This window comes from Hemiscyllium ocellatum, chromosome 3 (assembly GCF_020745735.1).
Source record: "Hemiscyllium ocellatum isolate sHemOce1 chromosome 3, sHemOce1.pat.X.cur, whole genome shotgun sequence".
Taxonomy (NCBI): domain Eukaryota; kingdom Metazoa; phylum Chordata; class Chondrichthyes; order Orectolobiformes; family Hemiscylliidae; genus Hemiscyllium; species Hemiscyllium ocellatum.
In genome coordinates, this window is record NC_083403.1 from 144015421 (window position 1) to 144041862 (window position 26442).

The 26442-nt window shown below is 43.1% G+C and overlaps 1 protein-coding gene across 6 annotated transcripts in view; it reads right to left on the reverse strand.

The window, feature by feature from the left end:
- The window catches only part of dtnba (dystrobrevin, beta a), a 540419-nt gene that overhangs the window by 363001 nt on the left and 150976 nt on the right, over positions 1-26442 (reverse strand). For all 6 annotated transcript variants that reach the window (XM_060822037.1, XM_060822040.1, XM_060822034.1 and 3 more), the window contains exons 4-7: positions 25467-25680; positions 21800-21885; positions 17169-17323; positions 2636-2741 (exon numbers count right to left, since the gene is read on the reverse strand). In XM_060822037.1, coding sequence (XP_060678020.1) covers positions 2636-2741; positions 17169-17323; positions 21800-21885; positions 25467-25680 — 561 coding nt within the window. The remainder of the gene's footprint in view (positions 1-2635; positions 2742-17168; positions 17324-21799; positions 21886-25466; positions 25681-26442) is intronic.

Below are 26442 nucleotides of genomic sequence, written 5' to 3' on the forward strand. Positions count from 1 at the left end.
GGATTCTTTATTCAGAAGACCAGAAATCTTAGAACATAGAACAATACAGCACAGAACAGGCTCTTCGGCCCACAATGTTGTGCCGAACATTTGTCCTAGCTTAAGCACCTATCCATGTACCTATCCAATTGCTGCTTAAAGGTAACCAATGATTCTGACTCTGCCACTCCCACAGGCAGTGCATTCTATGCCCCCATCACTCTCTGGGTAAAGAACCTACCCCTGACATCCCCCCTATACCTTCCACCCTTCACCTTAAATTTATGTCCCCTTGTAACACTCTATTGTACCCGGGGAAAAAGTCTCTGACTGTCTGTTCTACTCCCCTGATCATCTTATAAACCTCTATCAAGTCACCCCTCATCCTTCGCCGTTCCAATGAGAAAAGACCGAGCATTCTCAACCTATCCTCGTACGACCTATTCTCCATTCCAGACAACATCCTGGTAAATCTCCTCTGCACCCTCTCCAAAGCTTCCTCATCTTTCCTAAAGTGAGGCGACCAGAACTGCACACAGTACTCCAAATGTGGACTTACCAAGGTCCTGTACAGCTGCAACATCACCTCACGACTCTTGAATTCAAACCCTCTACTAATGAACGCTAATACTCCATAGACTTTCTGATAAGCTCTATCCACGTGAGTGGCAATTTTCAAAGAGCTGTGAACAAAGACCCCAAGATCCCTCTGCTCCTCCACCTGACTAAGAACCCTATCGTTAACCCTGTATTCCGTATTCTTATTTGTCCTTCCAAAATGGACAACCTCACACTTGACAGGGTTGAACTCCATCTGCCACTCCTCAGCCCAGCTCTGCATCATATCTAAGTCCCTTTGCAGCTGACAACAGCCTTCCTCACTATCCACAACTCCACCAATCTTCGTATCATCTGCAAATTTACTGACCCACCCTTTGACTCCCTCTTCCAAGTCATTAATAAAAATTACAAACAGCAGAGGACCCAGAACTGATCCCTGAGGAACTCCACTTGTAACTGGGCTCCAGGCTGAATATTTACCATCTACCACCACTCTCTGACTTCAACCGGTTAGCCAGTTCTCTATCCAACTGGCCAAACTTCCCACTATCCCATGCCTCCTGACTTTCCGCATAAGCCTTCCATGGGGAACCTGATCAAATGCCTTACTAAAATCCATGTACACGACATCCACTGCTCTACCCTCATCCACATGCTTGGTCACCTCCTCAAAGAATTCAATAAGACTTGTAAGGCAAGACCTACCCTTCACAAATCCGTGCTGGCTGTCCCTAATCAAGCAGTGTATTTCCAGATACTCATAAATCCTATCCCTCAGTATCCTTTCCATTACTTTGCCCACCACAGAAGTAAGACTAACTGGCCTGTAATTCCCGGGGTTATCCCTATTCCGTTTTTTGAACAGGTTATCTTCTTTCATAACCTCTCCGTAAATTGCTTTTGAAAATATTGCATCCTTTGCATGTTTAAGTGGGAGAACTTCAGAATATCTCCATTAACTTGTCTCCCTTGGCCCTTCCAGCAGCAACATCCCTCCAGCCACTGGGCCTTAGCTCCTTTGCTCTCTACACCCAACATTGTCCTCCAGAATCACTTCGCTGAGCAAGCTCTTGGCCATCCCTTCAAAGTTGAAAATGTGTTGCTGAAAAAGCGCAGCAGGTCAGGCAGTATCCAAGGAACAGGAAATTCGACGTTTCGGGCATAAGCCCTTCCAGCAACACATTTTCAGCTCTGATACTCCAGCATCTGCAGACCTCACTTCATCCCTTCAAAGTATCTCCTTCAGTTTTTCAAAGTCAATTTTTAGATTATCAAATGTTTTTGGATATTTTCTGTATTGAAGATGCTATAGGAAAAGAAAATATTATTGCTGATCTACTTGCTAAAAGATTTCAGTGTTCAATAAAGATTTGAAGGGAGATTTTCTGGATACTTGATTTGGATTGACCAATTGATATTCTCTCCAATAATCGTTTTCAGTTAGTTACAAAGCTTATAATAATATAAATATGCTTATAGCTGAGATTCAACATAAGGAATACATTTACAAAAACAGAACAATGACAACAATTAATCTTGAGCAGTGGGACATTGCCTTGAAATGTTTTCCAATGTATTCAGGTAATCAAGATCTCTTTCAGGTGTACAGCGTATCTTTTTCCATATTTGTGTTTGATAATATAATGTTCTTTTGACTTATTAATAGGATGTGGGTGTCTCTGGCTGGTCAGCATTTATTGCACATCCCTAGTTGCCCCTTGAGAAGGTGGGGGTGAGCTGCCTTCTTGAACCGCTGCAGTCTGTGTGTTGTGGGTTGATGCACAATGCCCTGGGGAGGATTCTGACCCAGTGACAGTGAAGGAACAGCAATATATTTCTGAATCAGGATGGGGAGTGGCTTGGAAGGGAAATTGCCAGGACATTGGTGTTTCCATATATCTACTGCCCTTGTCTTTCTAGATGGAAGTGAGCATGGCTTTGGCAATGATGTCCAAGGAGCTATGGTATACTTTATTAGATAATCATTTTCACACATTGATGAGCACTGATTAAAGGTGAGATTAGGCAGAGACTAATTTTCATTGCAACAGTTTCTAAATGTTAATATCGCGAGGTAACAATCTTGCAAACTTACCATTTTCCACATTGGCGAGTCTGTGCATAAGTGGTAACCAGACCAGGCACTGTGGGGGAGGGTCAGCCAGCATTGTGTCCAAAAATATATTTAAGGTAATTTTCTTCTGAAAATTAAGAATATCACTATTTAGTGATCAAATGTTGGCCATGCACTACAGGAAATGTATAATTTTCTAGTAAAGATAATTTCCAAACTATCTGTTCCTACACAAACACCAGAAATGTAATTCCCAACTTAAGGAAAAAGTGGACAATGTTGGCTCAAACAAAGACAGAAATTGCTGGAAAATCTCAGCCGGTCTGACAGCATCTGTGGAGAGAAATCAGAGTTAACTTTCCTTAGGTTTCCCCCACAGTAAAACATTTTCCTGATTCTGTTCTTCCAATGCAGCGGAATTGGGAACTTTCCAACCTCACTCCAATTCTGTTTCCATGTCAGTTCTATGTTTAAAGCAAATAAACCACACTTTTCAAACTATCATTCCACGTGATACTTTTTAAAACACATCTTATTAACAAGGCTTTTTGAAGTTAAATTATTTGCAATTAATGAAGCTCAAAGCTATCAGACTGGGTAATAGGTTGACTGACTTTGTTCAAATCAGCACACTTTATTTGCAACCTTTAGCAGAGAGTTTAAAAGCAATGTTTCCTCCAGACGAGAGGCACCAAGTCTCAAAATGTTAATAAATGTTTAAAAAGTGAACTCATGTGCATTGTAGCCATCGACTTCTGCACATGATACTGGCAAAACCATGGCACCTTGACAGAGAATACATTCGTAATACATTCGTAAAGTAGGTCAGAATCGAAAAAAACAGACTGATAGGCACTGGGATGGAGGATTGCTCTGCAGTTCATAACAGGAGATGTTTGTCAATCACAGCTGCTGTCGCACCACAAAAAGGCTTGCATTTCTCTAGTGCCTGCTCCTGATCTCAGCCTCAAAACCAATTTGAACATACCTTTGAAGAGACGCACAGTTGCAATCTAGGGAGATCATGTCACCAATTTGTCCACATTTAGGTCCTGCATACAGGAGCAAATTAATTGGTCAAATAATCTGATGTATTTAAGGTTTCACTTGAAGAAAAATAGCCTTGGTGAGGACACCAAGTAACTCTAAGCTGTTTCTTGTTTTTTGAAATATGTTGCGGAGTTTCATCCAGTTGAGGGAAGGGACTGAGGCTATGGTTTAATGTCTGAAAGAAGAGATCACAAATCTCTGGGCTGAAATTATCTCCTCAAATCGCAGCCTCAGATATGAAGCTGCTACTACTCAATGAATGGTGATACAATCGCCCAGTTTTGCAGTCAGCTCCAAACAAATGGCACTTGCCATTCATTAGATTTACAACTGCGCAAAGTTTATTGATAAGCTTTTGCAGGATAACTGAAGGTAAATGGAGAGCCATTTTAGTGCTGCTTCCTGGCAGGATCTGTAGGGGATAGACAGCAAGGCGAATAATACAGGTCTCCTCAACCAACTGAAAGGAAGAATCTTCACTTAAATCAGCAAATACCAGATAAACTCATGATCGAGTGACATATAGAATATGAAATACGCAGAAAGAATTTAAAGGAATTTTTAAAAATATAAATCTCTAGCAGATTATTAAAATTTACAGGAACTAGACCCTACATTTGAGTTTTTTGAGGTAAGTTATCAATCCTAGAGAGGTTGTATGACAGGACTGAAGGTTTGTTGCACTGTTAAAATACTGAATGCTCAGATAGCACCCATTGCTTCCATTTGTTTTAAACTCCTACTCCCAGCAAAGTGCTGGCAATGCCAGAAGGCCTATGGAGGATCAGGGCTCACACAAAGGTGACAGGTTCCTGATTCCTACTTTTAACTGCTTGTTGATTTTCTTCCTCAATAACAGTGGGCATATGATAGTCCCAGCTCTATCACCACGATGTAGTCTAGGCCCAGCTCTATCACCATGATGTAGTCTAGGCCCAGCTCTATCACCATGATGTAGACTAGGCCCAGCTCTATCACCATGATGTAGTCTAGGCCCAGCTCTATCACCATGATGTAGACTAGGCCCAGCTCTATCACCATGATGTAGTCTAGGCCCAGCACTATCACCACGATGTAGACTAGGCCCAGCTCTATCACTACGATGTAGACTAGGCCCAGCTCTATCACCATGATGTAGACTAGGCCCAGCACTATCACCACGATGTAGTCTAGGCTCAGCACTATCACCACGATGTAGACTAGGCCCAGCACTATCACCACGATGTAGTCTAGGCCCAGCACTATCACCAAGATGTAGTCTAGGCCCAGCTCTATCACCACGATGTAGTCTAGGCCCAGCTCTATCACCACGATGTAGTCTAGGCCCAGCTCTATCACCACGATGTAGTCTAGGCCCAGCACTATCACCACGATGTAGACTAGGCCCAGCACTATCACCACGATGTAGACTAGGCCCAGCACTATCACCACGATGTAGTCTAGGCCCAGCACTATCACCACGATGTAGACTAGGCCCAGCACTATCACCACGATGTAGACTAGGCCCAGCTCTATCACCAAGATGTAGACTAGGCCCAGCACTATCACCATGATGTAGTCTAGGCCCAGCACTATCACCATGATGTAGTCTAGGCCCAGCTCTATCACCATGATGTAGACTAGGCCCAGCTCTATCACCATGATGTAGACTAGACCCAGCTCTATCACCACGATGTAGACTAGGCCCAGCTCTATCACCACGATGTAGTCTAGGCCCAGCTCTATCACCACGATGTAGACTAGGCCCAGCACTATCACCACAATGTAGACTAGGCCCAGCTCTATCACCAAGATGTAGTCTAGGCCCAGCTCTATCACCACGATGTAGACTAGGCCCAGCACTATCACCATGATGTAGTCTAGGCCCAGCACTATCACCACGATGTAGTCTAGGCCCAGCTCTATCACCATGATGTAGACTAGGCCCAGCACTATCACCATGATGTAGTCTAGGCCCAGCACTATCACCATGATGTAGACTAGGCCCAGCTCTATCACCATGATGTAGACTAGGCCCAGCACTATCACCATGATGTAGACTAGGCCCAGCTCTATCACCATGATGTAGACTAGGCCCAGCTCTATCACCATGATGTATTCTAGGCCCAGCTCTATCACCATGATGTAGACTAGACCCAGCTCTATCACCATGATGTAGACTAGGCCCAGCTCTATCACCACGATGTAGACTAGGCCCATGGGTTGCTTTCCCATCCCTACAGTGAGACCAAAATTAAAGCAAATGTATACCAAACAATATTCTTGTTATTTATGGTCAAACCATGGCAGTGTCTGATGTGTTTTGGCCAAATTAGAAAGTTGTCTGTGCCACCTAATGACATTTGTACACTGTACATGGAGAATGACATCAAAGGATTGTAAATCTATTCTGCTTCCAAATTCTATCAAAGCTAACTCCTTCAAGGTACAAAATTCTGGAGTAGGCCCAGATCATGGACTCAGCAGGTAGTCAGCGGTGATGGTGTCCTGAGTGTTGCTGGAGTTGGAAGGTTTGAGCTACAGGGAGGGGCTGAATAGACTGGGGCTGTTTTCCCTGGAGCATCGGAGGCTGAGGGGTGATGTTATGGAGATTTATAAAACCATGAGGGGCATGGATAGGGTAAATAGACAAGGTTTGTTCCCTGGGGTCGGGAAGTCCAGAACTAAGTTTAACGTGAGAGGAGAAAAATTTAAAAGGGACCTACGGGGCAACTTTTTCACACAGAGGGTGGTACGTGTGTGGAATGAGCTGCCAGAGGATGTGGTGGAGGCTGGTACAATTGCAACATTTAGAAGCATTTAGATGGGTATATGAATAGGAAGGGTTTGGAGGGATATGGGCCGGGTGCTGGCAGGTGGGACAAGATTTATATAGGATAGCTGGCAGGCATGGACTAGTTTTACCGAGTTTACCGACTCCATGAGTGAGGACGCCTGACTGTGGGAGGCCTGAAATACGAACTCTTGGCAGGGTTATCAGTGCTGGACAGGGTGGGGTTTCCTTCAGGCCCTGAACACCTTGCAGAGAGAGCTTGGAGCTGTGTTTGTACAGAGATGAACTCTACTTAGGTAATTCCTTTTTATTCTTTTTGTAACTCAAAATGGCACCAGACTATGGCGATAAACACTTTCCACCATATCTCCCTAGATATATGTGACAATAAATAACGCAGTCAATCAGAGATGCAAATCCTCCTCCAAACCTTGACTCCAGCAGAAATGTACAATAAAGGCTGGACTGCAATAGCACACAATCAGCAGCTGCTCCAACAAACAGCCTTTAACATGGAATTCCCAGAAAATCCACAACACTCGATCACTACTTCGGTTTCTGTTATTCCTACTGTAAGGTAAAGTCTAAATTTACCAGTGAATATTAAAACCAGCTGAAATTTAAACTGTTAATTTCAATTTAATTACAATTGCAATCTCCTTCTTTAAAAGAAAAACACAAAATCAAATCAGTCCTCAAGAAGCTAGTATTTAATAATTCTTAGCAGAATTTCTTTACCAGCAATAAGTTTTCATTTACTATCAGGACAAATGGCTGACAGTAAAAGGCCTGTTTTACTACATGAGCTCAAGGTGCAAGATGGCGGCAGTACAGCAAGCACCAACCAGAGCTCGTTCACTCCGCCCACTCCTCCTCTTCTTTTCCTCTTTCTCTTCTCTTCCTCACAGTATTTTTAATCTTTGTCTCCTTTTTGCCCCTTCGATTTCTGACCATCGGTGAGCAATGATTCCAGCCTCTGGTGATGGCTCCTGACCACCTCAGCCACCTCCTGTCATAGCCAATCAGCGTGGCACAGCATCCACGCTCCCCCTCACCGGCACAGCATCCTTTCCTCCCCTCACTGGCACGGCGTCCGCCCTCCCCCTCACTAGCACGGCGTCCTCCCTCCCCCTCACCAGCATGGCATCCTCCCTCCCCTTATCAGTGCATCGTCCTCCCTCCCCTCACTGGCACAGTGTCCGCACTCCCCCCCACCAGCACAGCGTCTTCCTCCCCCTCACCAGCACGGCATCCTCCCTCCCCCTGAATGGCACCGTCGTCCCTTCCCTCACCGGCACGGCGTCCTCCCTCCCTCTGACCAACACATCATCCTCCCTCCCCCACACCGGCACGGCGTCCTCCTCCCCCTCACCAGCACGGCATCCTCCCTCCCCCTCACCGGCATAGCACCCTCCCCCCCGACATTGGCACAGCATCCTCCCTCCCCTTATCGGCATAGCACCCTGCCCCCCACAACCCCCCACCTCCCACCACCACCAGCACAACCCTCCATCCCCTCACCGACACGGCGTCCTCCTCCCTCTCATCGGCACACCGTTCCCCCCTCCCTTTGACCGGCACCTTCCTCCTCCCTCTGACCAGCACACTGTCCTTCTGTGGTGGCCTCCCTGCCTGGTGTGTTGCCAGCGTGTTGTGGAGCCTGGGCCTGGTGCAGATTTGAAGCTGGGTGCTAGCAAGGCTGCTGTACTGAACTTTCTTTTGTAATTCTGGACAATTTATCTCCGTAACAAATCTTGCAAGAAAGAAGCTGTGCCAAGGTACTTTTGCATCTAAGTTGTCACTGTAATTGGTGACAGAATAAAGGCCACTCTATTCTATCTACTGTATGCCTGGACCTTGTAGCACAAATGATTCAACATCTTAAATATGCAATTTGCTTGTTTAGGGCTATTTCAACATCAGGATTAATTTCACACCTCTATATTGCAATGTCGGAGAGTTCATTATTTTAGTTGTAAAGTGAAGAAATAAGCAATATTCCTAGAACTATCATCTTTCACTTCATCAGCACATGACTATATTCCTGACAGATTGTGAAGATTTGACAAGTTGAGCAATTAGCATAATGCTTTTGATATTTCACTCTGGATTTTGAACAGAATTTATAGCAACAGAAACAAGTGACAAGGGCAGTCTATATGGCACAGACCTCCATCGCACTACATCAATAACACTATTACAGTTACATTGCTCTTCCTTGAGATCATACCCTGCCTGGTTGATGATCTGTAACAACAAAGCTGAAAAGAAACCTTTTTATAATAAAAGCTTGCATCTTACACAGGAGACTGCAGGTCAATTTGCACCCATCAACCTGCTCTGAATATTCGGCTCACACACTAACAGCTGTGACAATTGGACCAAAGCATCTGACTACAATCCACAACATTAGAAAACTAACAACACCGAACATATTAATGCTACAGCACTCTAAAACAAAGTCAAAGTCAACAGTCCTATTTCCAATGTTAACAAATCATTTTTTAAAAAAGTTTCCAGCATCCGGAACTAAAATTTTACCAAAACCCCAGAGTTCTTCCTCAGGCCATACCAAATATGCCATGCTTTGCTGAAATCCAGTTAATAGGCTTCTGTAAGATGTTGCTTACAGTCATAGAGTCATCGAGGTGTACAGCATGGAAACAGACGCTTCGGTCCAAATATCCCACCCCAATCTAGTCCCACCTGCCAGCACCCGGCCCATATCCCTCCAAACCCTTCCTATTCATATACCCATCCAAATGCCTCTTAAATGCTGCAATTGTACCAGCCTCCGCCACTTCCTCTGGCAGCTCATTCCATACACGTACCACCCTCTACGTGAAAAAGTTGCCCCTTAGGTCTCTTTTATATCTTTCCCCTCTCACCCTAAACCTATGCCCTAAAATAACATTGAGTTACAAGCACATTACACTGTCAAGTTAAAAACGTTCATTCGAAAAGATTAACTTAACCTTCCTGCAAAGCAACTGCAAGCACATGCAAATGCTGTTCTTGTAATCCATAACATCAACACGTCTACCCCATCTGGACAACATGAACATATTGCCTAGCCCAATCTGGAAGTCTTCCAATCCCATTTGTCAGTATCAGGTACAGATCAAACTAAAACAGCAGCAATACTGGTCAGTCATTTCAGCATCTTCAACACAGGAAAATACCCACAAGTACTTCATTGTCAAAAAATAAAATGTTTGACAAAAGAGGAGACAGTGTCCAAACACTTGGTCAAAGTAGAGTCTGTGACGAAGAATTTTAAACGGAGGGAAGTGGAGAACCAAAAAAAAACCTTGGGAGGGAATTCCAAAGTTTGAAGCTTCGCTTGCTGAAAATGAGATTGCCATTGGTAGGCAAGTGGGAGAAGTTAATACTGACATTCCAAAATACTTCCTTTGCAAGCCAAGGGCGAGATATTGACAAAAAGATTTGAGAAGAAAATGAAAGCATCTAGAATTTGTGTCATGTAGACTACACTGCCCTCATGTGGAGATACGAAGAACCTCATGCTTACATGCCTCATCCAGTGCTGGTTGGAGGAGGCAGAGGATCAACTCCGGGGCTGTCTGGAATAGGCTGATTGGGCCGTGTTCAAACAGACCGCAGGTACGCCAACACCATCACAGACTTTATCAGGGAGTGTGTGGAGGACGGCATACCGAGGAAGTCAATCCGGGTGTTTCCCAACAGGAAACCCTGGATGGATCAGGACGTACAGAACCTGCTAAAAAGCAGGCGTGAGGCCTTCAGATCAGCAGACCCACTCAAATACAAGGAATCTAAGTATGACCTTCCCAGAGCCATTAAGACAGCCAAGGACCAATACCGATCCAAACTAGAGCCCCAGACAGACACCCTGCGACTATGGTGAGGACTGAATGACATCACAGATTCTAAAAAGAGACAGTGCAAGATAGCAGACGATGACACATCCTTCCCAGATCACCTCGATGTCTTCTACGCTCGCTTTGAGCAGAATTTCAGCGAAGAGGTAACACCTATTCTGACAAGTCCTGACGAACCTATTCCAACAGTCATTGCATCAGAGGTTAGATCAGTTTTCCTTCCTGTGAATCCAAGGAAAGTGATGGGACCAGATGGAGTACCAGGCCGTGCACTCAGAGCATGCGCAGATCAACTGGCAGACGTCTTCTCAGACATCTCCAACCTCTCCCTGCAGCAGGCCCCTGTCCCTGCCTGTTTCAAGAGGCCAACATCATCCCTGTGCCTAAGAAGGCTCATGCAGCGTGTCTCAATGACTACCGCCCAGTGGCCCTAACTTCGATGATCATGAAGTGCTTTGAAAGGCTGGTCATGGCATTAATCAGCTCCAGCCTCCCCACTACTCCTGACCCACTCTAATTTGCCCATCGTACCAACAGATCCATGTCAGATGCCATATCACTTGCCCTTCACTCCTCCCCAGAACATCTTGACACCAAGAACAGCTACATAAGAATCTTACTCATTGACTACAATTCAGCCTTCAACACTATTAACCCCTCGAGACTGATTACGAAACTTAGTGATCTCAGACTAAGCCCCACTCTCTGTAACTGGATCCTCAGTTTCATGGCCCATAGGCCACAATCAGTGAAGATTGGGGACAATATTTCATCCTCACTAATCTCAACACTGGAGCCCCCCACTCCCCCCAGGGGTGCATACTCAGCCCCCTACTGTACTCACTGTATACCCATGACTGCGTTGCCAAATACCAGACTAATGCCATTACAAGTTTGCTGATGACCCCACCAATCTCAGATGGTGATGAAACAGACTCCGGATGGGAGGTGGAAGACCTGGAAAAATGGTGCACTCAATGCCGCAAAACCATGGAACTCATTATTGACTTTCGGCGGGATGTTACTCATGCCCCCCAACACATTAACAGCACAGAGGTGGAACGAGTTGAGTGTGTTAAGCTCCTGGGAGTGGTCATCCACAACAAGCTTTCTTGGACTCTTCATGTGGACGCACTGGTTACAAAGGCCCAACAACATCTCTTCTTCCTCAGGCAGCTGAGGAAATTTGGCATGACAGCAAATCCCCTTGCCAACTTTTATAGATGCATCACTGAGAGCATTTTGTCTGGATGTATCACTACCTGGTGTGGCAGCTGTACCATTCAAGATCGGAGACGGTTACAGAGAGTGGTGAACTCAGCCCAGACAATCACAAAGGCCAACCTCCCATCTACAGAATCCATCTACCAGGCCCCACTGTCAGGGAAAGGCCTCCAGCATTCTCAAAGATCCATCCCACCCTGGCAATGTTTTTCTACAACCTCTACCATGGGGAAGGTACAGAAGCCTGAACACACACACCAGCCGGTTTCACAACAGTTTCTACCCGACTGTTGTTAGATACTGAATGGGCTCACAAACTCGTAACATTCGCCTGTACCTGTGTTTTTGTTTTTGCCGCTGTTTACCTATTATTTACTATCTCTGCTACTTAACTCTGTGATCGCAAGACAAAGCTTTTCACTGTGCCTCAGTACACGTGACAATAAATTTAATTCAACTCAATTCAAATTCAATGCTGTCCCTAGATTTCTTGCTTACATTCTTAGCAATAGCCAAGACTTCATCGCCAATCACGCTGTAAGATAGAAATGTCAACAGCATTGAAGATGAAGACAAAGTCATTAGTGAGAGCACAGTCTTTATATAGCGCCCATGCAGTTGGATGAAGATGGGTTGATGCAAAGAGCAGGTGGATGACTTGGCTTCATAGACTTCCTTTTGGGGTTGGGGACAGACAGAGGTTAGGTCAAGTGGTTTCATACACAAGTACAGGGCATGAACTGGTTATTTCTTCCAGAAGAGTGTGTGTAATTGGGTTTCTACACGTTTGTATGTGAGACACGTGTGCCTGTAAGAGACAGGTATTCTGTGCTGTTTCTCTTGAAGAGGAAGTTGCCATTGCAGTGCTGAAATGATAAGCAGTTTAGAGTTAGCTCTGGCTGTTACTTCAAATGAGACAGAAGAATCATGAGTGGGTAAGGTTAGAACACACGTAGACCCAAGAAGAGTTTCAGTTTTGCTTTCAGTTAGCGAGAGGTTTTCAGTTGCTGCCAAGTTAACAGCTTGAGTTCTCTGCTGAAGTAAAGTGTTCGATAAAGAGGCTTCCTCTTCAAAATCAAAACGGGCAGATTGTTTCTTCCTTCTGGACTCTACCATCGGGGAGAAGATACAGAAGCCTGAACACACGCACCAGCCGGTTTCATAACAGTTTCTACCCCACTGGGCAGCATGTGGAAACCAGAACTGATTTGCTAAATTGCATTTTACCAAAAGGTTGTATTTATGGGATGTTGCTGACATTGGAACAGATAATGATTAGTGTTAAATAACACATTACCTTGTTAACTATTTCCATTGAGTTAAGGTTACGCCGATTATTCTTATCTTTTATATTTTAACAGCATTATAAGAATAAAGTGTGCATGGATTAAAGCCTAATGGTGGACCAATCGAATCACATCTGGAACACAGCACCTTACACTTGCCTTTAAAAACTATAAAAGTTAGGATCTTGGGGGTGGGGAGTCTGGTCCATAACACACAGACATGGTTGGGGTGAGGATGAGGATGGCGTCTGGCAGGAGAAGACAAGAGAATACAGACAATACGCCTTCTGACCCAAACCTGCGATGAGATCTCTAGCGGGGATAACATGAAGGCACCCAATTGAAAAATCTTTTTAAAATGAATTCAACTTTCCAGAAAGTTCCTTAGTCTCATTATACCCTTTCATTCAGCTTTTGTTTTGGATAGAAAAGCACAAGAAATGGTGGCAGGATCAGTCCCGAGTTAAGGAGGCAACAGCTTCACTATGGCCAGACAACAGCTTCACTATGGCCAGACAACAGCTTCACTATGGCTAGACAACATGCACAAGAATTGTATTGGGAGGCAGCTCCATTAGCTTGGATTCGCCAAGGGTCAGATCATCGTTTCTGCAGGGGAGATGGAGTGGCACATGAGAAATCCTGGGAAACACCCATCCTAGCAGACTCCAAAGGAATTGCCTGGAAAGTTGAAGATTCCACTGGGCAGTTCTCCAACATCTGGAAACCTCTGAAAGTTTCCGTTTGAATCAGAGAATTAGAAGGGTTTCACTGCAATTAAGCAAAGAGTTACTCAAGAAAGGCTCCGCTATTAACACTGAGCCGAATTCCCAAAGTAACCATCCCACTGATCCCCAATCTATCTCAAACACCCTCAACTACACCTCCCCCAAACCCTTAAAAATCCCCAGACCCTGACCCAACACCATTCCCTTTCCCCCCCCCCAAGAGCATTCAATCTGGTCAACATTCATATTTCAACCCTCATCACCAAGGAAACCTATTTTAATGTCTAACAGCACAGGAAGGGAGGTCTATCAAGCCCTTTCCTGCTATCTGTAGAACATCTGGTCATTGATTTGTTTGCTGATTATGAAACCTCAGTGCATCCAATTTGACGATATAGTGATTTTCAAAACACTAACTTAACTATTATGGATAGTCGGACAAACAAAGACACAAGAAGATGCTTGCTTGCGAACGGTGTTTTCTTCGCACTGGCATTTTCTTGACTAAAGGCAGTGCATTTATTTATTGTAATTCTTTGGACATTATTAATTCAGTGGAGGAAGCAGACATATTTGCACCACATGAACACATACCAGCGGAAACACGCGCATTCTCTTTCAAGAAGTAATGTGTACGATGGGCAGATAGATTGAATATTTTATTAAAATATCTCCCCATTTCATTGTGCACACTGAGACAGAGAAACCTTTGTCCCATCCTGACAACTACATAAACCATTCTGTGCACATGAACTTAGAAAATGCAAAACATTTAAATTACCAAAATCAAACCTGGGCTTCTAACTTACATCAGTGCTGAAAACTCTAAAATGTTGATGAATTTAGTGCACTCATGGGCGTGCCTGCAAAGCTTTGAGCTTCATCAAAAAACATTCAGTTTGTTTCTTTTCACATATTTTCACATAAAGGGCTGGATTATCATCATAAGTTTATAAGATAGATAAGCTGCAGAGCTGGGCTGAGACGTGGCAAATGGAGTTTAATGTGGACAAATGTGAGGTGATTCACTTTGGTCGGAGTAACCGGAATGCAAAGTACGGGGCTAATGGTAAGATTCTTGGTAGTGTAGATGAGCAGAGAGATCTCAGTGTCCAGGTACACAGATCCTTGAAAGTTGCCACCCAGGTTGACAGGGTTGTTAAGAAGGCATACAGTGTTTTAGCTTTTATTAATAGAGGGATCGAGTTCTGGAACCATGAGGTTATGCTACAGCTGTACAAAACTCTGGTGCGCCCACAATTGGAGTATTGTGTACAGTTCTGGTCACCGCATTACAAGGAGGATGTGGAAGCTTTGGAAAGGGTGCAGAGGAGATTTACTAGGATGTTGCCTGGAATGGAGGGAAGGTCTTACGAGGAAAGGCTGAGGAACGTGAGGCTGTGTCGGTGGGAGAGAAGAAAGTTGAGAGGTGACTTAATAGAGATCTATAAGATAATCAGAGGGTTAGATAGGGTGGACAGGGAGAGCCTTTTTCCAAATATGGTGAAGGTGAGCACAAGGGGGCATAACTTTAAATTGAGGGGTGATAGATATAGGACAGATGTCAGAGGTAGTTTCTTTACTCAGAGAGTAGTAAGGGTATGGAATGCTTTGCCTGCAATGGTAGTAGATTCGCCAACTTTAAGTATATTTAAGTCATCATTGGGCAAGCATATGGACGTACATGGAATAGTGTAGGTTAGATGGGCTTCAGATTGGTATGACAGGTCGGCACAACATCAAGGGCCGAAGGGCCTGTACTGTGCTGTAATGTTTAGATTAGATTAGACTTACAGTGTGGAAACAGGCCCTTCGGCCCAACAAGTCCACACCGACCCGCCGAAGCGCAACCCACCCATATCCCTACATTTTACCCCTACCTAACACTATGGGCAATTTAGCATGGCCAATTCACCTAACCTGCACATTTTTGGACTGTGGGAGGAAACCGGAGCACCCAGAGGAAACCCACGCAGACACAGGGAGAACATGCAAACTCCACACAGTCAGTCGCCTGAGTCGGGAATTGAACCCAGGTCTCAGGTGCTGTGAGGCAGCAGTGCTAACCACTGTGCCACCGTGCCGCCCACTAATGTTCTATGTCCTAATGTTCTCTGTTCTAAAGATGATGTAATGAACTGAAAATATGCATGTTCTGGTCATTTTTGCAGACCTTCGATAGATCTGTTACAAGACCTGATAATAGTTAAAAGCCAGCCATTACTAAATTGAGTTTTCAGGTGATTTCTAAAGTGAAAACCTTGTTTCAGCTTTTGACACATGGCAGGTATTTGTGTTCCGCAGCTGGGCAATATATTTGGATAATTCAAAAGTAAGTAATGTTAAGATAGGCTTAATATATTGAGAAAAAAGGTATTAACAAACTCAGAACCAAGTTGTATTGTTAAAGGAGCAACGACAAACATTTCACAACTGTCCCAAGTGGTGGTATTCGTTCTCCACTGTTAGAAAAAAATACCATTAACAAGGTCGCAGAATCTTCCTTTGGACTTGATTTGGCATTTTCCTAACATCATTAAACCGAAGAAAATACATTCCACGGACATAGAAATATTTCTACCTTCTGACAGTGACTCACTGCCTTAAACTGTTAACTTCTGTTCACTTGTGGAACGTGAGAGTCACTGGCTGGGCCCAGCGTTTATTACCCGTCCCTAGTTGCTCCTTAAGAAGGTGGGGGTAAGCTGCCTTCTTGAACATCCGCAGTCCACCTGCTGTGGACTGACCCACAATTCCCTTAGGGAGGGAATTCCCGGATTTTGACCCAGTGATAGTGAAGGGATGGCAATATATTTCCAAGTCAGGATGGGGAATGACTTGGAGGGGAACTTGCAGATGGTGATGTTCCCATGTATCTGCTGCCCTTGTCCTGCTAGATGGAAATGATCATGGGCTTGGCAGGTGCTATCTAAGGATTTCTGGTGAATTTCTGCAGAGCATCTTGTAGATGGTACACACTGCTGCTCGTGAGTGTTGTTGATGAAGGGAGTGGATGTTTGTGGATGTGGTGCCAAACAAGCAGGCTGCTTTGTCCTGGATGGTGTCAAGCTTCGAGTGTTGTTGGAGCTGCCCCCATCCAGGCAAGTGGGGTGTTTCCAATCTTGTAGATGTGGATAGAATTTAGGGAGTCGGGAGGTGTATAACTAATAACAGTCTTCCTAGCATCTGAGCTGCTCTGGGAAACACTGTCTACCCGGCGAGTTCAGTTCGGTTTCTGAACAATAAGGCAATTATTTGTAATAGAGTTAACAACCACATGGAAAAAAAGTGTGGGTTAATTTGAAGAGTCAGCATGGATTTGTTAAGAGAAAGCTCACATTTAACTAACTTGGAGTTTATCTGAAGAGGCAGTGAAAATTGAACAGGACAGTGTTGTTGATGTGGTGAGAAGGTTTAGCTGAAGAGGAGGGTTCTGCTACACCAACAGCTCACTCACTGTAGTTTCTAAAAGAGCTGGAGTATGTCATCATTTTCAACCATGATAATTTCAAGCCCTCATACACTCCTTATTTGATACATTCTCATTAATAAATGGTACAAGCCAGTTACCTTGAAAACATAGATGAATGCTGTACCAATGACCATGTTGAATTACTCCAAAAATCTCACCTGTTGTGGGAAGCAGGTCCGTACTGAGTGCTCTGTGTAACCAAAGGATGGTCCCTCAAACACAGCTGTGGGCAACTTTAACACTTCTCGGAGAAACTGGTCAAACTTTACATACATCATTATTCCATTAGAATCTGATATCTGTGAGAAAGTATCTGTAAGATATTTTAAGGAACGGGATTGGTTAGAGAAACACTGAAATAATTGCATGTTAGCAAATTTTAATAATGGAAACATTGATAAAATACATGAACCGAGAATATGTTCAGATTTGAATTCAGCTCCCTATCAGAATGTATCCACTGGGCAGTTGCTAATCTGAGGCTGTAGCATTAACCATCACCAAGGAGCCTAACTCAGTGATGATCACCGGGACTTAACCATGTAACTGCCTGTGATTACATTGTGCCCCAGGGTTATCTTCAGTTTGTCAATTTTAACCTGCAGCCTCCTGGGAACTTTATTTAAATGCCTTCTGAAAATTCCTGAACAACTGCTGAGTGATTAGGCAGGAAATACAGGAGAACGGACCATTTAGAGGCAAAAAGTTAGTACTTTCAAAAGGTCAGCACAGGCTTGGTCAAAAGGCCTGATCCTCTGCTGGATTGTTCTTTCTATGTTAAACTAACTCTGTCAAATATTGTACTCAGAAAGCTAAACTCTCTGATTCAGTTTATACATCCCCTGGTTGTTCATTTACTCTACTCCACAGAATATATGTGAGTAATTCACCACCCAAATATTTCACCTGCAGTACAGTTACTGGCTTTGTCCCTTTCTCTCTGTTTAAACAATTTTATAATGTTTCCCACCTTCCAGTCAGCTCTGAAAATCCACTTAGCTTTATAAATGTTTAATTAATCTTGCTTTTTTAATAAAACGTCCTCACTGGGAATTATCTAGAACTGGATTTTTTGTCTGGTTTCAACCCCATTGGTTTACCAACGACGACTTTATGCTTGAAGCGAGTTTTTAAGGTAGTCCCTTTTACTATTTCAGTTCTTGAATGATATCCTGCTGTTCCACTGGTAAAACTGCAGAAGCAGCAACCCATCATTGGCAGAGGGTCAGCTTGTATCCCACCCATTCTAAGATAAACACCAGAAATATGGTCCAAAAGAAACTACAATTTCTGAGAACTTCAGATATCTATTGCCCCAATTAAGTATCATTTTGATTAAATATCAGTATCAATGCTTAAAGTGAACATATTAATTTAATCAAAAACATTCATAAAAACAATTCAGTCAGCACTTTAACACTCCAAACAAATACTTTAAGAGAGGAAACAGTGGCCTGAAAAGGGTAGAAATGTCCAGTCTTTCAGTCAGTGAACAATGCATTTGGCAACAATAATCTGAACCTTATGTTGGGGCAAAAAAACGATAGGAGGTAGGAAGGCTGATCCAACCACATTAAGAAGAGTTCTTGTAACTCTGTGTTATTTCTATATATGTTTTTCCACAATATTTCATGAAGCCCACTGACCGATTTTGTGTTTACACATGAAGCAGTCAGGGAATCAGAAGCTAACAGCACTGATGATTGCAGCCCATCCCAACTTCTGTCAACTGTTACAGAAATCCAAACAAACACCACGACATAATAACTCCTAACTCAGCCGTCTCCAGCATTCTGAAAATTTCCAGTTCTGTTTGGTTTTGATTCTTGTCTGTTAACATTTAAAAAAAAACACTTCTTTTAAAAATGTTTATATCTGAATGTTAATTCTGAAACATTTTTGGGAAACTCTTTACCTGTTATGCCATAAAAGTTAATTTCTGGGAACTGGACACTGCCTACATCCCCTCGATAAATCCATTACCCATCCACCCCTAGCCTCCAAATGCAACAATCCTGTGGGAGAGAAATACTCGAAAAACAAGTATGTCCTCCATTTCAGAAAAGATTGGTTCAGAAGTTTAGACCCAAACACGCAGAGCTCCACCTTAGTGATGGCAAAGGAACAGAGTGGCAATCTGATAGTGATGGCCTCTCTTTGGAAGGTGCAGTCTCATGTTTAACAAATACAATACCATATGATTACCACTAGAGAGCAAGCTAACACAGTCATAGTGCCCTCAATGAGTTTCTGCTGAAACCTCGGATGATGTGGGAATTGGCAAACAGATTAAAATAACAAATTGAAGGACAGTTTCCATTAGTAGTAAATTCTGCAGTGGTGTTCCACATTCACCAAATCTTCATCACCAGGCCACTGAACCATAGAAATACACACACGAGGCTATTCCCAATAAATCCTTACAGGTCCTCACTTCAATCAGTCTACTTACAGCTTTTCATTTTAATCCAACAGAAAAACAGATAATATTTTAAAATGAATAGTAAAATAAATTTAAGAGTTCCAAATGTAAAAGTGTTTAATCCATTTGAAGTACAGAACCTGAGAATTGCCAAATAAAAGACACCTGATGTCAACAGTCATCAGGTCAAAACTGTAAGAATAATGACTTTCACAGGGAACAGCAATTTACACTGCACGAGAAGAGGCTGCTGATCGGCTGGCAGATGGACTTGCCCAACCAATACGCTCCTCTCCAGCAGAACAAATTGTTGTTCCTATTGAAACTTAGTTTTCTGGTGATTCTGTGGTGAGTGCAGACACAAAGATTTCAACAGCATCTCTCTTTTCAGAACAATACTAAATGTGATTGATTGATTTTTAATTTAAGTTGTTGGAATGCAAGATTCATCAAATGGACTTGAAACAATTACAGAAAATCCAATACCTTTTGAGCTTGAGAAACCAAAAACTTCCTAAAGCTGGTCAGGTATTGTTTTTCTAGTGAATGAATTCAACAGTATTTACCACGGTTAAAACGACTCCTTTTCTTTAAGATTGTAATGTGTAAGCTTCATAAGTGTCGACTCACCAACGTTAAGGGCATTTAAATGGTCATTGGATAGGTATATGGACTAGAATGGAATAGTGTAGGTTAGGTGGGCTTCAGATTGGTTCCACAGGTTGGTGTAACATTGAGGGCCGAAGGGCCTGTACTGTGCTGCAATGTTCTATGTTCTAAATGATGAATTTATTACTGCACATCCTGAGAAAGGCCCCACAACTGAGAAGGAGTTCTGACAATTATAATTCCTTTCACTAGTTGGTGGAACCCATCTCGGGTTTATGCTGACTACCTGGTAATGGGGCAGAACAATCTGAGGGAAGTGACAGCTCAGAGTTCCAGCTTCTGAGTCTACTTGGATCCAGGACTCCAAGTTAGTCAGACGTATTGGTAACTAGACCTACAAACCTTGGAAAGAAAACTTTGAGAATACAAGAAAAGTGCAAAATGGCCGAGGGAAACATAACTGAGCAAAAGGAAACAAAAAACACTGCAGATGCTGGAAATCAGAAAGAAACAGAAATCGATGGAAAAACTCAGCAGATCTGGCGGCATCTGTGGAGTGAAATCAGTTAAAGTTTTGGGTTCAGTAAGCCTTTCTCAGAATGGTCAAATACAAAGTTAAGCTTCATCCCATTCTACTCAAGAACGTGCTTCAGCACAAGCCTCAGAATCACATTCCGAGAGAACAGTGAGCTCTCTGTTTCCCTTTCAATGCCAGCCATCCCCAGGCCTTTCACTGGGATATTGGTCAGGAAGCATTTCTGGATGGTGGTGTGTTTTAGATCCACACTATCTAAAGGCTGTTAACAGTCTCCAAACTCAAAGCAAGTATAACCCAAACACATCTCGACAGAGTTCTGACAGTGGAGTAAATTGGACCAACTACATAATAAATCACAACTGAAATTCAAACTCCCCCTCAACCTGCTCCCAACTGCAAATGTCTTCAGGCCTTCTGGGACTAGAAATCTAAAAGATAGTTTCAAAGGTTTTTTTTAAATTAACATACAAAGCATGATAAATACCAAATCTCAAAACTAGTCCCTTAAAAACCGTGATGCCAGTCTGGGGATTTAATATCTAAATGTAAAAATGTCCCTTAACATGGCAATCTTACTTTAGATGAAAACAATAGGTACAGAACCAAACAACGCTGTAAACCTCTAACAGGAACAGGCCATTTTAAACTATAACAATTACCTAATTATTTCAGCAAATTTCTGAACAATCTAATTTTTTTCCCCAAGAGCCAAGCAGAAATGTTCCTTGTTGAGTTCACATTCTGCACTGTCCCAACAATGACGGAAACAGCATGCTTTTCAACGGCAAATATATCTAGTGTTGAAACACTGAGTTTACATTCGATTAATACACATAACTGTAATTTCTGGGCTCCCCCAGCAACCTAAAACATTACTTAGGTGAAACAGAGAGCAAGGAGATGTCCGTACCCATCACCTCTCAATAAGGCAAGAAACACATATCCAGCATTCAGACACCAGATTAAAAGTTAGTGATTTCTGCTTCAAGTCAGCAGGCACTGACAGTGGGCAAGGGCAGGGTAGGACAGGATTCTTTTGTGATCCCCATGATTAAAACCTTGCTGACATTTACTATCTGAGCTCAAACAGAGAGGTTGGTCAAGGAGGGTACCAACCCTCAAACTAAAACAACTCTCATTCAGCGACAGAGAAAGACAGATAATGAGAGAACAGGGCAATCCTAAATAAAAGCTGACATCTACATTTTGTTTTTACTTACACCGGAGTTTGTCCAGGATCTTTCCACCACACATTGTCGCCAGCATAGCCTTGACCGAAAATACTGTCAACTTCCCGTGACCTTCACTGTGAAAAGGTTATTGTGTGACACATTAGTAACTGTAACAACACACACTCAACAATATAGTCTTAACCACAGCCACACATACTCACCAATGCACTCATAACAGCAGCAACACACACTCACCAACACACCAGTGACCACAGAAACACATACTCACCAACACACTCGTAACAGCAGCAACACACATTCATCAACATACCAGTGACCACAGAAACACACACTCACCAACACACTCGTAATGGCAACAACACACACTCACCAACACACCAGTGACCACAGAAACACACACTCACCAACAATCCTCTCCTTCCTCAGGAGAGCTCAGCTCCTGTTATTCCTCTACTGAAGTACAATTTTAGTCCTAAGTTTCATCAACATCAACTAATACAACATGGTTAAATACATTTCAGAGCACTTTGTACTATTCCTTAAAGCACAAACAATTAATAAAAGTGAAATGTTGCAGATACTGAATATTATTTTACTCCGAAATGATATCCCATTGATGTTACACAGTATGTACAGCAGGACCAATATTCATCAAATGCATGAAATGGGAACAATGACATAAGCACAACACCTACATTTAAACCTGGAAAAAGGAAATGGCACAGCCCTATTATATTATGGAAATTATGGTCCCGTATGTGGAATTTCACACTCTCCCCACAGCTGACCCAGAGTGAGCCCTCAGCCTCACTCTGTTCATACCAGAAGTAGGTGCCTATGAGATGGGTTTATATTTTTCATATCGTTAAGCCCCGTCCTAGTGCTTAAAGCCTTTATTTCCATAAAGGTGAAGGCTTGGTAGACTTAACTTCTGCTCCATATTGAAGGATCTCCCTCTCACTGATGGACAGAATACAGGGAAAATGCTCACAATGTGGCAAGCTCACTTCGTTTTCATTGTTCACCTCCAAAGCAATATTTTGCATCTCTCACAATTGTACCATATTCCTGTGAACTTGCCGAATTGACCATTTAAAGCCTCTTCACTGTCTTTGACACAAGATGCTCAATATTCACACTTATCTTCCTTTGATGATTCTGAGATGTTTTAAATTGAAGCCGGTTACCAAAGCCCTCTCTCAACTACCTCCACATGTTCTTCATTCTTACACTTTACAACTTCAATAATCAGCCAAGGCCTGTTAGGAGAAAGATGAAATAGAAGGCAGTCCGCTCAACTCTGGCCACACCCTGTGGAAATCAGGGCCTTCAACAGCGATGCTGAGAAAATATGGGAGAAAGCTTTGTTTTCACAGCCTTTCATCCTTCTTAGATACCAAATCTGCTGTGCAGCTTTCAAAATGCAAGCAGATCTACAAAACATAACAATACATAAAAATACAGCTGATCGTGACCAACACACACACAATTGGGTGGGGAGAATTTCAATGGAATGAGAAATCCGAGTTGGCAACAATGGCTATGTGACTTGTTATTATTTCATTCTAATGGGAAGTGAAACATCTAATTAGGTGGTGGGTGGGAAGGCTTCAGAAATTTATTTTCAATACACTCAAATTTCACAGAAATACTAGTTCTCTCTAGTTGCATCTTGACTAAGTATCAGCTTTATCACTAGATGGAGACTGCTCATCAAGTATGAGGAGGATAACATCAGGAGAACACAAAGCTTTGGTCCTTCATTTTTGGAGAAGAATGAGCCAGAGGGCAGCCAGCACTGCTTCTAGCCCAGCCCTGCACGGACCACAGCCATTCTGGGCAAAATCCAGAGGAGACAGCTGAGCAAAGTTAATAGAGAGGAAAGGCAAAATGATTCATCGTGCAAGGAAAAATGAGGAGAAGCAATATGAAGCGATGGCACAATTTGAAACGGAATACAGAAACAGATGTACAGAGGCAAGTGGTCTGAAGGTATAAGGACAGGATGAGAAGGCAAATGAAACGCATGTAGATCCTTGACTTTATCTTTAGAAAAACAAGAGAAGACCTGGGAATTGGTGCTTTATTTTAATATAAAATGCTGGTGAAGCTAGACTACTGTGACACAGTTTAAGATTCCACTGCTAGCAACATCTCAGGAGTCATTGTTGACAGAAACTGAATTGGAGCCCTCATACAAATACTGTGTATATAACAGCAGGTCAGACGCTGAGCACTCTACAGCAAGCAGCTCACCTCCCACCTCCCCTAGGCCTGCCTCACATCTACAAGCCACAGGTCAGGAGCATGATGAACAGGTGACAGGTGAAGTCCTACTGGGGTCCCAACTTTACATAATTGGCATCAATGATTTGGTGAAGGGAACACAGGCCTGTAACATAAATTCATGGACAGCACTGAGATAGGGAACTATGTTGTGAACACAATGTAGAAAGTTGTAGATGGGCAGATATAAGTGTGGACGGACAAAAATCTGACAGATGAAGCATAATGTAGGAGAAAATGAAGTTGTTTACTTTGACAGGAAGAATAAAAAGTTACTACAGAAATCTAAAGTGTGGAGGGATTTAGATATTCTGATGCATGAGTCACAACAAGTTAGTATACTGAGTATGTAATCAAGGTGGCTCATGGGATGCTATGCTTTGTGATGACTGTAACTGAATATGAAAGGATGGATATTATATATTAGTTGTATGGTTCATGATTGAGACCACACCTCAATTATGTGCAGTTTTGGTTTCCTCATTCATGGAAGAATCTAAATGCATTGGATGCAGTTTAGAGGGATTTTGACAGATTGCAAATGTGGAGTAAGGGGTTGATTTATGAAGTCACCTTGGGCAGTTTTCACTGGAGTGTGATAGAAATGTAGAAGATCATGAGTGGTCTGAACAAACTGAACATAGAACATAGAATATTACAGTGCAGTGCAGGCCCTTCAGCCCTAGACTTCTCATGTCCCCTTCTGGCTCTTCTTATCTCTCTCTTTATGCCTTTCCTGGCTAACTTGTTTCCTCTGTAGGTCAGTCAAGGAATTGGGGACAATGGTGTAAAATTCTCTTGGGATGGTGGAGTTTCCTCTCTCAGGGCTGTGTAACTGGAACTCTGTGCCTCAGAGACCAGTGGAGCTCAGGGCATTGAACTTGTGTAAGATTAAGATGGAAAGATTCTGTTATGGGGGGTGGGGGGGGGGGGGGGGGGGGGGGCGGGTAGATAGGAATGTGGAATTTGAAACACACACGGGTCAGCCATGAGCTTATTAAATGGCAGAGCAGGGTTGAGCAGCTGAATTATTGATTTCTGTTCTTATTCCTCACGTCCTTTCAATATCGCGAAAGAAAAAGCCTGGAACACAGTCAACAGCCCAGGAGTGCAGCAGTTCAGGAAGGCATTTCAATCCCCACATTCTCAAGGGCAGTTAGAAATGAACAATAAAGGCTCACCCAGCCAGTGAAACCCACATCCCATGGATGAAAGTTTAAGTAAAAATAGCAGAACTGCTGTAGGGTACGCCAATAATTGCTACCCATCATAGTAATTCTAAAATCTATTTGTGAAGCTTCATAAGATAAAAGGGACGTTTCAAAAACACAGTAAAGGGTACATCAGTGTAGAGCTCCTAGCCTTGGCTGAGCGCTCCCTCCGTACATATCTCTACATAAGCACCTACCTGTCATATGCTGCTATCACAAAGTTGAGGAGCAGGCTGATAGACTGTTCCACGCTGATTTGATGGGTGGTAGGAAGGCGTTTATTCAGCTGATAGTAGATTGATGAAATGATAGTCTCTAACCGAGATACATTAATTTCTGTGCTATGGTCCAAGGAGTTGAGGCCATTGTCCCGAAAAGCTTCAATTAAGTTCCATATATCAACAAGGTGGACTGTAGGTGGGAAGAAAGAGGAACTGTCAAAGCAAAACCTGGACCTACTTTGCCTCACAATTCCTAAGATTTCAAATCCATCCTAGACAAAGCAACATAACCTCGAGTGCATCACAGTCAATCTTGGAATTGCACTGAAATCCAAACAGAATCTTTTGAGAACTGAAAATGTGTTGCTGGTTAAAGCACAGCAAGTCAGGCAGCATCCAAGGAACAGGAAATTCGACATTTCGGACCAGAGCCCTTCATCAGGCCCGAAACGTCGAATTTCCTGTTCCTTGGATGCTGCCTGACCTGCTGTGCTTTAACCAGCAACACATTTTCAGCTCTGATCTCCAGCATCTGCAGACCTCACTTTTTACTCGAGGATCTTTTGAGAAGTTCACTGTACAAGTGGACACATTGAAATGTACAACCTGAAGACTCTGATCATTTGAAACAACAATCAATTGGAATAGTGTAACCTTGGGAAAATAAGACATTAATTGCAGACCTGAAGAAGCCTCATCACATCAGGTGGCAAAGAAACCTCCTATTGGTCACAAAAACAGAAATAGCTGGGAAAAAACTCAGCAGGGCTGGCAGCATCTGTGGAGAGAAAGCAGAATCGACATTCCAAGTCCAGTGACCATGCTTCAGAACTCATAACTCTGAAGATGGGTCATTGCACTTGAAGTACTGACTCTGCTTTTTCTCCACATATATTGCCAGACCTGCTGAGTTACTCTAGCTATTTCTGCTTTTGTTTCACCTTTCCAGCAT